The 13,065-nt window shown below is 23.6% G+C and overlaps 1 protein-coding gene across 1 annotated transcript in view; it reads left to right on the plus strand.

Moving 5' to 3' along the window:
• Window positions 1–1,959: 1,959 nt before the first annotated feature.
• LOC114127390 (E3 ubiquitin-protein ligase RNF19A-like) overlaps window positions 1,960–13,065 on the plus strand; it is a 35,921-nt gene continuing 24,815 nt past the window's right edge. Inside the window, exon 1 of the mRNA XM_027991621.2 lies at window positions 1,960–2,414. Within this exon, the coding sequence (XP_027847422.1) occupies window positions 2,390–2,414 (25 nt within the window). The 5' untranslated portion in view covers window positions 1,960–2,389. The remainder of the gene's footprint in view (window positions 2,415–13,065) is intronic.

Here is a 13,065-nt window from a genome sequence, read left to right on the forward strand (position 1 = left end):
CAAATACAAACGATGTATAATTATAATTTATTGTAAACTGTTAGTCTAGGTATGTCTAATATATTTTGATACCTTATATGTTTGATCCTGTTCCTGTATCATATTTACTTATTGTTTACGATATACCTACGTGTTTTGTATATTAATAAATAATACATAGTTTTTTTATGTATAAAATAGCAATAAATAATTAATAGAAAATGTAGTTATTTTTTTAAAATAATACAAAATGTTTCATTTTTATTATTTGCTTGTCTTGAAATAGGCATTTAGGTCATTTAAAATGTCTAGGCGGATAGTGAAATTGCATTGAAATCAAATTCTTGGACAATATGCCTACGGCAGCTGGTATATAAGATCTAACGATTGACTATTATTATTATAATTATAAATTCGATAGCGGTAAAAGTTGGAAACATTTGATGACGGAGAACTAGTATGTTCCCTTCTTTTATAGGTACTATAATACTAAATACTATATTATAATATAGTACCTTTATACCTACTAAGAATTAAGATATATCTTAGTCCGTGGTCCGTGCTATATATAGTATATTATACCATATCAATCCATCGTGATACACTGATACGTTGTATATATTTAACTATTTAATAGTATTTATTTACTAATTACCAGGGCTAGGAATTATATGCAACAGCATGTTTTTTTGCGACTTCTGATTATTGATTTTGTCAGTACCTAATGTCCACGAATCACTTCATAGTTCATGATGAGATAGATGGTGGTGTTTTTATTTTGCATGTTTTTGCATATTTTGGATAAAATGCATATTATTGCATATAGGTATTGAATAAAATAAATATTATTGCATACTTCGATTAAAATAATGCGAAAAATTCATGTTTTATTGTATATTTCGTATTTAATTCAAAATGACAATTTAAAAATATATGTTGTCGTATTATGTAACACTTTTGAATGTGAATTATAAATTTTATTTCTAAATTTTTTCATTTTATTTTATTTTTCAATTACATTGTATAAAGAACAGACAATTTTTTTTTGTCACTATATTTTTGTGTTTATCTTACAAAAATATTCTATCCACACTTAATTTATTCAATCAGGCTGGTTTCATAATTAAAAAAAAATAATAATATTTTTCTAATTTAGTAGCTTATTAATTATTATATATTTATATGTTTATTGTAATTGTCGAAACTAATTTAGACAAATTTTCTTAATAAAAAAAATAATCTTATAAAAATTTAAATGCATATTTTGGTAAATAAAAAACATATTTTACAATTTTTTATTGTATACAAATCCTAGCCCTGCTAATTACTATAATATAATAAATTAATAACATTATATAATTGTAATATATAGTTCAATGGTCGTATAATATAGGGGACATGCTTGTTATGGTTATGAGTTATGACCACCAGACAGACCACAGATTTGAGATTAGTGGACATTGGACAAGACGTAGTATCATGGAGGACCCCCTTGGTCTTTATGTCTTATGACTCAATACATAAACCACGTTCTTAACCTAACTGCTAACTGTGATCCACAGTTAACCAAGCGGTGTATATCGCTTTTACGAATAATTAACTTTAGAAACGTTTCATGCGCTAACTTTTATATTTTTAAAGTGTATAACGTTAACCATTATATTGAATTCCCTCAAAAGATAATACTATCTTATTTCGTGATAATATTTACAATTTTGCAAGGTGGATAGGTATATTATATATTTTGAGTATTATTATCAGTGTATTTATTTTCCATGGATTTGTCGACTTTTCCAAGACTCATGACGTAAATAACAGACCAATCGTGCACCAGACACCACTCACAACTACACCAGACGTGACCAATTTCTCCTTCCCAGTATCCCGTTATAGTCTATCTCCAAACGTGTTATTATTATTATTATATTTTAGAAAGTCGAAAAAAGTTTTTGTTGTTCTTCTCAGTTCTTGTTTATCTCACTTAGAGTAGATGAGTTGTTAGTCACAGATGTAATTTGTGTAAATACTAAGTAATTTAGAGAAATTTACTTACACTAAAATAAACAAGCAAACTGATAATAAATATAATATTTTAAATATATATTATTTTTTTTTATTATGATAGGTATTATTTTTTTATTATCAACGTTTTATCGGAGTGTGTATTTATTCGTTTCAAATGTTATTACGCCAAAAAGTGAATTTGTAAATAGTTGGTAATTGAATGAACCGAAATTGCTCATTGAAATGTTCCAGTATTTTATACATACCTCCTATAATATCGTACAGAATTATGATATTCTTTAAAATTATTAAATCGGCAGTCGTTTTAAAATTATAAAAATCGTATTGATCTCGGGCAGCATCTGTTTTACGCCTCTGGCGAAGCACACATATTTTGATACGTCGTATGAAATCTGTGTCAATGAATGCTGGTAAGTTTTTATACTTTCATTTTGATAATTTTAAGTTTAAAACATTTTTATTTTTTATTGAATATAGTTAATTTTAATAGAATTGTTTTCTGATATTAAATGTTTTTGCACAGTTTACATAATTTCATATTGGAAACAATTTATGGTTTTCTTTTCTTTCATACTAAGTCACTTTTTGTTAACAGATACATTTTTCAATGTATGTCATCCAATTATTAATTGTATGTTAAATAAATGAATATGAGCTATTTTAGAATAATTTAATATACAGTTTACATCTCAATAGATAGGTACTAAACCCACTGATGTAATGTATTTATATAATTAATGTAGCATATGTTTTGGGTTAGAAATACTTAATTGTCATTACCATGATCGGATGGAGTTGTTATTAATTAAAAAAAAAAACATACAATTAAGAGACAGTGTGAGAAATAAAGATAATTTTTTAAAGTATCTTGTTTTTCATATATGTATTTGTAAATAATCAAAATTAGTAAACTAATTTTGGAACCGTCTGATTTGTATATTTTTTATATTCAAGAAATAAAAAAAAAACATTAAAATGTAGGTATAATATATAATAGACACATTTAGTATCTCAAATTGTTATAAATTATAAAATAAATGAACTACCTAATGTTATTTTAATTCTTATAAAAGGCAAAAACTTAAAGTAGCTACATAAAGTCCTAGGAACACTTAATTAATCGTATCCTTGTGTAATTTAATCAAAAAATACTAATTAATTCACTATCATTGATTTTTAATGAAGTAGGTACTGTATCAAAATCTACGATTCACTCATCTGATATTTAAAGAAATATACATACATAACTAAGTCTATAATAAGAAATTATTTTTATGTAACTGACAATTTATTATTGACCAATGTTAATTATTTTAGTATGTAGTACCTACTCACATATTATGATATGTATACTCTTTAATTGATGTATGATTAGTAAATTCATAATACTTGCAATTCCAGAGGTTATTTATAGAATTTTTATTATGAACAATTATTATATTCTGTTAGTATGTTTAATAATTTTGATAGTGAGTTGCTTAATGTTCTAACTTAATATTTTTACTTATTAGGTATTGACTAGGTATTTAACTTTAAATGTTAATTTTAATGTTTTAAATTGTTGTTCTTCTTAATTAAAACTACTTTGTATCATATGTGACCCATTTTAAAGTTTTGACTAATTGTTATAGTAGGTAATTTATTATTATTGTTCAATGTATCTATTTTATTTTATTTTTCATCAAAGCTATTTTGTTGGTTGTTACGAATAATTTATTTTAGTTATGAGTATTTTTATGTTGGTAACTAGAATCAGCTTAAAAAAAAAAAAAAACAATAGAATTTTTCTGACTAAAGAAATTTAATGTATGGTACCTATTATTGCTGGTTAAATATATATTTATTTGTTATTTTAAGTTTATGAACTTAGTTATCAACATTTCAAAAAGTCATCCCAAATATTATCATTCTGAAACCTGAGCTTCCTATTCAAAGACTATAGTATATGTAAGGTACAAGTATAAAGTAAAACTTCTTTAAATGGTCATGTCCATGACTTCAAAATTCAGTTATATTGTTTAGTGTCATTGGTATAGGTATATTATTAAAATTCACGCTATGAATTGGCCATATACTTACATCTTGATAAGAAATTTCCTTTGAATTCTTATTGATTTTAAATGCTTTTCAAAGCCTTACCTAATATAGTTTAGTTTTTTATTTTCTTGAGTAAGTTATATATGTTAAACAAAATTAAGGTGTAGGTATTTCATTCATTTTTAGAATATTGTTTACTTTTAATGTTTGAGTTTTGATTTGGAAACCTTTCTTGTATAACCTATTAAATTTAATAAATATATTATTTTACATATATTTTCATTAGTCATTATTCATCATTGGTTTTATACCTAGAGTTATGTATATGATTAATGATTAATGATGATGATAATTTGAAATTGTTATGTACTCCTATTACAAGTGCTTGAATGTTTATGTTAAATGGCATTAATAAGTATATATTTATGCACAAAAAAAAAAAAAAAAATAAATAAATGGTTAACTTTGCATAAAATTCTTAGAATATGAATTTTTGATTTAATGCAATAAATATTGTATATTATTGTATTAAATCTAAAAATTATTAAGAAAAAAATTTTCTATAACACAACAAACAAAACTTGTTGTTTATATGTAATGTTGCTTAAAAAAATTACAATTATACCTATGCCAAATAAAAATTGTATTATTTTATTCATTTAAACATTAAACGAAGTTGTACCTAGGTTAAAATTCAATAGGATTAATAGAAATAAATATGCTACATCACAAAAATCTAAGCTCTATTAATTTTTAATGACTATTTAAAATGTCATTAATAATAAATTGAATATAAAGGAATTAAAATATTGATATTTTATGAATATTTTAATCCTAATTGTATTGAAATGGACATTTGATTATTCATTAGTTTGTTATGTTAGTATGTACAATTTTTGCAATATAGTATCTTAATTTATTAAATTCCTTACCACTCCATTTATCAAATATGTCTTATACCAAATTCATTTAGATTATTTTTATTTCATATGGTATGAGTATGAAAAACTGTCACATTTTTGTTTATTATTATGATTAAGTCTAAGCAAGCAAACGTGATGTTTTTTTTTTAGATTTAAAATTTGATATGATTACATAATAGCTGTTACTTATTACATTTAAAACTGCCAAGACAATTTTCTAAAAAAAAGAAATAGTAATATTTTATATATTTGTTAGTTGTTGATTAAGCCAATTCTATTAATTTTTGTTATTGTTTAGATTTATTAAGGTCTTCTTAGGTCTGATAAATATTTTAAAAACCAAGTGTGAACTAACTTCTAAGATAGTAATTTAAATATAGTTGTTTTTTAAATTATATATTTTATCTGTCATTAATGTCAGAGGAGTAATACATTTTTCTTAATGTATTTACTTAGGTAAAACATATTTTTATTTTTATTTCAACTATAATTTAAATAAATAGGTATATGATCAATTAAATCAGTTTTTGTAAATATTAGGTATTCAAATTTTTACTTTGATGTCTATATTTTTTCCATTATGCTTATATAATTACCTGTATTAAAAATAAATACAAAAAGAAAATATGATAATAATTGTATTACCTTACTTTAAGACATTGATCAGGGGAGCCATCTAGTGATAGAACCCTTTTGTCGAGTTTTTCTAAATGAACAGTGAAATCTAAAAGATCATGAAACTAACGTCTTTTAAGACAGTGAGAAGGGCTGCCGGGAATCAAGATAGTGTGCTTGGTTTGCGATTAAAGGGTTTGGGTGTTGGAGTAATTTGAAATGGAATTTTTACAGTGGGATTTAACTAAACTAACAACTGGTTTGATATTTAAATCTTTGTAAAGGGTAATATTAGAGATTTACCAAGGGGTAGACATTATATATTATACAAAGAGAGATTGATTGAAAGGCTTTGATTGTTTTTAGTTGCATTGGTTTAGCACCAAATGACCAAATTGTTTTTAGAATTGACTAATAAATAAGTATTTCGTTATGAAGTCAAAGTGGGATTTTAGTACAGAGTGTAATAAGCGAGATCTAGTGTTTAATAACTTTCTTTTAGATTTGAAATGAGGATCCCCAGCTTAATCTTTTATCTAAAATAATAAATAAATATTTAACTTGAGTTAAGAAGAGGTAGGAATAAAAAATAAATTAATTAAAAGATAATTTTTTACTACATTTTATTTTTATTTGCAACCATTCATTCTAAAATTATGGATCAAGTTAGTTTTCTCTTTGCTAATTCTTGAACTATAATATTTGCTGTATTTTTTTCTAAGTTTATTTATTTTTACCAATGCCATCCTAAAACATAAAACTGTATTTGTACATTTTCTCTTTTAAGTGTATTAATAATGAATTGATATGTTATGACTTATATGGGCTTAAATGAAATTTAGAGAGATTTAACTAGGGATTTAAAAGCTTACCTAACTGTATTTATTATTTGTTTAATATGTAATATATGTTTAATATATGTTGATCATTTTTTTTAAATGAATTATTAGTATAGTATACATCCAATATATATATGTAGCCAACGCATAGCTAATTACTACTGATTATTTTCTTTTTTTGAACTAATGTATACATTTTTTAATTTAATATTTATTGATATATTATGTGCAATTTATAAATTGTTATTTTCAGTTTTTAAAATACTACATGTGGTTAAATTTATTATATTTTCAAGTTTCAACACTGCTCTGTGAAATGTTTCTCTAGACTAGAAAGCTTTTGTTTTAACCTGTAATAACTTTGAAATGTATTCCCAGAATATTAACTAAATTGTAATTCCAATATAATATAATATGAATAGTGCCTTAACTACCCTCCGTCCTCAGAAAATTTTATTTTTTTATAATATAATTTTTTATAGTATTATTATATTACTTTCTTATATATTAATCTTAATACTGCTATATATTTTCAAATTATTGAGTTATTATAGTTAATGAGTTATCATTCTGGTTATAATAGCTGTTATATGGCTATACCTTTCTTTCATACATACAAAAATAAAATATATATTGTTAGGTATATAGTATAAATTTAATAATAATACACTAATAATTAAACATTGTTAAGTTGAAATCTAGTATAATTTTTGTGCAATACACATTTATGCTTGATTATAATATAACTAAATAATTTATAAGAAAAATACATTTTATATAAAAAAGCAATTTGATTTAACTCATATGCGTCTCTTTATTATTTTCTGCATCCTTGGCAATCACCTATTTCTCCAACCTCTAGTTACGGTACTGAATATGAATACAGTAGAATCTCGGTAACCCGATACATATCAGACCATGCTACTGCCGGATTAATAAAAACGCCGAATTAGTTCACATCAAAACGCATTTTTACTTATTAAATTTTACATTTTTACTCATATTAAAAATGAATAACCTTATTGTATTTTATTATAACATATATATAATACATATATACTGTGTTTAATTACTCTTTTAATGGGACAAGTTTAAAAAAATTATCAATTTGTTTTTGTTTTCTTGTTTACAATAGTAATTTTATGATTAATTTCCAGATAAATATAGGTTAATATAGTCAGATTACTGGACGTATCGGATTATCAAACGGCCAGATTACCGAGATTCTACTGTAATTGAAATTATTTGAGTATTTTTTCTGCTTAAAAAATGATTTGCAGAATAAGATAAAAAACATAATATTTTTTTGTCATTTTACAATAATATAATTTTTCCTTCAATAGAGTTAGTGTTATGTTCAAAACAGTAGATTATTTTGTTAGTTTTAGAATTCAAAAAATTAGTATTATCTCTTTCGTCCTAAGCCCCTTAGAAACGAGAACAAAGTGAATTTATTCAAACCTAATTATTTCTTAATGTTTTAAGTAATATTAAATTAAAATTGTCTATTACAACAAATATAGAGATTTTTGACATTAACTTATATTAGTTTTTCTAAATATTGTTTAAATAAAAATATAATATCTATAATAGTAAATCATATAATAATTGAAATACAAAACCGATAGGTCAAATTCAATAGTACCTCATTTTTTCCATAATTTGTGTATTACTCTAGAATTACTGAAAATCATAAAAATTATTTTGATAAATATGTTTTATTTATGATGTTAGTGTGTACAGGAATGTGATACATAATATTATATAAATAATAAAGTTGATTTTTAAGAGTTATATGTTTCTAGCTTATTATTGAAATGAATAAAGCTGTCATTTACACCCTAGTGGGAATTCGAGTATTATCAATTCTAAATGTATAAATATATATATATATTATATATATATATATATATAAATAACGGTATCTAATATCTATCTCATATCATGTATAAATATTTTTTTTGATAATAATAGGATTACAATAGTTCAGAATGGCCAGAAATTAGAATGTTCTGTGGTAAAACCATGATTTAGAATAATTATTGGTCCCTGCAAAATAACACTGTATGCGGACAATCACTCAAAGTCATAATTTTATTATTTTATGAGTGAAGAATGTTAATAATACTTATTGTCTGTAGATGTCAGTGTCCTTAAGTATAAAAAAATAAGTACCTATTAGAAGGCATTGCCATTCGACCCATCGTTATACATGACCACAAATTATATTATTATATGATAGGTAGATACATGGTGACTTTTTAACGTAATATACGCATTATATAAAACTATTAACATATTTAAAAAATTTTTTTATATAATTTGAAGTCAAACAAATAATATTAAGTTATGTTATATTATTTCAAAGCAAAATATTTTTTTGAGTATTTGAATATTTTGGTGCGTAGAAATAGAATTTTGAACGAATTTTGAAGTTACTAACTAATATAACTATCTAAAATATCTATTTTTTTTTTTTTTTTAATATTAATCTTCTTAGGTTTTAAACCACAAGACACAATTTCTTTTATCTATTTCCATTCAGAGTGTCTAAAGCAGCGTTTCTTTAACATTTTATCCGTGGAATCCTTTTTTATCTTTATTTTTATCGTGGAACCCCTATGATTTTTTTTAGATTTTTTGCTACTTTTATTAAGCTTTTAACAATAAATTTCGATAATTAGAACCCCTACATTGTTTCAATAGTTATTACGTGTAAAACATTTTTTTTCAATAGTCGCTACTAATCTTAAGTTAAATTTTTAAGTCATTTTCTTGAAAATTTTGAAAAAAAGCATTTTAGTTTTGCGGAACTCTAGGGTTTCGTGGAACACAGTTTAAGAAACTTTGGTCTAGGGTTATTGATTTTCCATTTTATGTAATCAGATTTCCTTTCCATTCCATTCTTCTTAACCAAATCAATATATAATATATAGACAATATTAACCATTGTTTTGATATAATTGATATAAGATCAATAGGTTTTGTTTTAAAAATAATCACGGATGTGAACTATATCTATGTATAATCAACAGTATTATCATATAAGTGTAAGTCGTAGTAAATTTACAGGCCCATCAAGTATTGATATACTAAGTGTTACACTTGTAGTTACTTAATTCGGCTGTACATTTGTAATGTTATAAATTTAAAATGCTATATTTTTTAGTACTTAATATAGTAATATGTTGGTAAAGATTTTTTAACGTTGTTTGTTCTACAATTTAACAAATACAAGTAGATAGATAACAAAAATACAAACAATTTTTATGTATTTTTTATATTTATTATTTTTAGGTGTAGTATAGAATATAATATAAGGTTACAACTTATGACTACGGAATATTTTTTTGTATATCAAGCAACTTTGCTATTTGTGATAAGATAATTAGTGATAAAGTGATAACCTATTTTAATTTTTTTCTTATTATTTTATATCATTATAATATTATGTTGATATGAACTATTTGTATATATTATATATTAATATATATATATATATTTACAAAAGCCTTGGATGAGTAAATAATGAAGTACAAATTATAATTTGAAATAAAATAGATATGATATAATAAAATCATATTACCTACGTTTGTATGAATGCTTATTGTATGTAAATACGAAAAATTAGATCATATTTAACCTTCATTTTAGAATATTTAGATGTTCATTATTTTCTTCTTGCTTATTTATTTTAGGAAACCTTAGTTCATTTACACTTATCGAAAAAAATGATTTATATTTAGTGCGTTATTAAATAATAAAATAAATTATACAATTTTATTTGACTAATTTGTTTTACAGTTACAGTTTTACATTTTATTTTATAAAGCATTGGTGCAATTTAAACTTTCAAAAGCCGTTAAAGTTGTTTTATTGATTACCTATTCATATTATTTTAAGTTAGCTTGAAAACTAACCTAACATAAATTAAACGTTTATAAATTTATAGTGGGCTAATAATAGTGGCCTTTTTAACATATAAATGTTCTTTTTCAATTTTGTTACAAATCAATACCTTTTAGAATAATGATATAAAGATTAAAAACTTTCTAACTACATTACGAGTTTAGTGTTGCTTATTTTTTTAAGTATTAAAAAATAATAGATCGTAGTTTACAGAAATAAATAAATATTAGGTATACTAAAATGGATTTAATGTGATATTGTTTTTAAAACAACCACGCTAAGAAATGTTTTTTGGTGTAAATCATAGGTAAGAATGGTAAGATAAAATAATACTATTCAAGGACTAAATTTAAAATTCTAAAATACACTTTTTTTACTTGTATAAAGGTCCTTTCTATTAATATTATATGATTAAGACGTCATATTAAGCATCTATTCACAATTTGAAGTGTTTTTTTTATATTTCGGGTTAGGTTAAACAGTAAACATATTATGTAGGTGTACGGCTTACTGGTGACTTTCGCCGGTTCTGTTTATTGTATAATATATATTATATAACAAATTTACGATTAGACCGACAGACTTAAGACCGGTTGTCTGTTGAATTCCTCACATCAATTACAGAATACAAATTTCGGAGTGTTTTACCATAAGTTTGATGTTCTTCACTCAGGGGGCGGATGTAGGAAATTTTTTTTTTGGGGGGGAGGTTTGAATAAATTAGAATTTTTTGAAGGTTCATAAGTGAGAATAACTGCGTTTGAAATTAATCATCCATTCATTTCGGAGAGGGTTCGACCCCTACCCCTGCGTCCGCCTCTGTCTTCACTTTTAAAACTAATAATGCATTTTTTACATTTTATACATACTGCAAAATGCAGATCTTATGGTATCATTATATAGTAAAGTTTTGATTTACTATTAAAAATATTCTAATTTTTAGAAATTCGAATACCTATCACTTATTCATAAAGACCATTTTCACTCTATTTATAGTTACTACTAGGTATGTCGATACAAACTTTTTTCTAAGATTTTGAGTTGAGTATCTTACCATATGTTTTTTTTACGAAATTGTACATGATAAGTTGTTTGCTTCGATTTTCACATTTAAGGGTGATGTTTTATATCAAATTGAATTTAGTTTGTACTTTGAAGATATCAATATAAAGAATTTTCTTTATTATACAAAATGATTAGAGATAAAAAAATTAAAGAAAAACGGGAATTTATGCAAATCCTATTCTCAGCTAAATCGAATTTGTTGTCTTGGTATTACTTCAAAACAATTAACCGAAGATACTTGAAATTTTCAAATAATGTTAACCCTGGCCTATTTAGAGGCTTGACAATTTTTTTTTTTTTTTTGATAAATGTCGTTAGAAAAGGGTAGAATACGATTGCGTACGTTTGTTCTTTTTGGCAACACGATTGCGTATGAAATTGTATAAAACGTTGTTAAATTTATTAATTTCAACATACTAGTACACCCAATTAATTTCAAGTACATGTACTCCGTACAGTTCTATACAAATTAATATGAAACAATAAAAAATTTAATTGTGAGAAAAACTATAGTTAACTAATTAATTAGTATAAATAAATAATTAAAACCGTTAATAAATAATTTTAAAATGCTTAAAATTGAATTCCCTGGCATCTATAACCTACTATTTTTAAATATTGGATTACATTTTAATGGATTTTTCATACACCATAAATACTTATAATATTTTGAATTCTATTTAAATTAATTTGGCCAATTTCTTTATTTCCCCATTATTAACTGATCATATAATCGATTTTGTCTGTTGTCTGTATTTAAGTGTTTTTAAATATTGTAATGAGTAATGACAACATAGGTTGAAAGATGAGCATTATGAAATTGTCGGTTATAAATTCTATGAAAGTTTTCACAAAAATTGACAACAATGCTAATATTTCGTACACAATTGTATACCTAGTCAAAACTCTGGTAAAATCGTACGTAATCGTGTAGCTTAAAAAGTTATCACCGATAACAAACGTATACGTAATCGTGTTTTACTCTAAAAAATTAATCCGTAGGTCAAAATTCTTGAACATTTTATCGAAGATCTTACATAAGTTGTTCATAATATCTATGTACATGTTTACCTACAACTATTAAAAATACAGTCACAATTTTTTGTACGCATTTGAAGTTAAAAAACGAAATTCGTCAAAATCGCAAAATATTTTATAGTTATAAATGTATAAAAACTTTTCATTTTATATTTAAGTTTTAAAAATTTAATATAAGATAAGTATTTCATATTAATATCATTAAATCTAAATGATATGTAAAAGAAATTATTTTTATTGACATTTTAAGTTAAATTTGGTTAAATTTAGTCAAAATTGTTTATTTAAACAATAAATAGTAGTGTTAAAATCTTTCTAATTTAAAATCATTGTTCGTGGGATCTTAAAGCTTTTACGTAAACTATTATTATGCATTTTACTATATTATGCAACGCATTTTTTGATTTATTTTAATTTTTAATAGTTTATCTATTTATACTTATGAACCTATTTTTATTGTTGCATGGTATTTGCTGAAAGATACAATTAAATTTTGAATCATAATAGATTTTTTAGTTGATAAAATATGGTATAAATACATATTATTATAATAATTAAATAAATGCAATATTTACGGAAAATATATATCAATCTATTGTATTATTACTTACTAAAAATAAAATAAATGACTTTAA

The sequence above is a fragment of the Aphis gossypii genome, chromosome 2, assembly GCF_020184175.1.
Source record: "Aphis gossypii isolate Hap1 chromosome 2, ASM2018417v2, whole genome shotgun sequence".
NCBI lineage: Eukaryota > Metazoa > Arthropoda > Insecta > Hemiptera > Aphididae > Aphis > Aphis gossypii.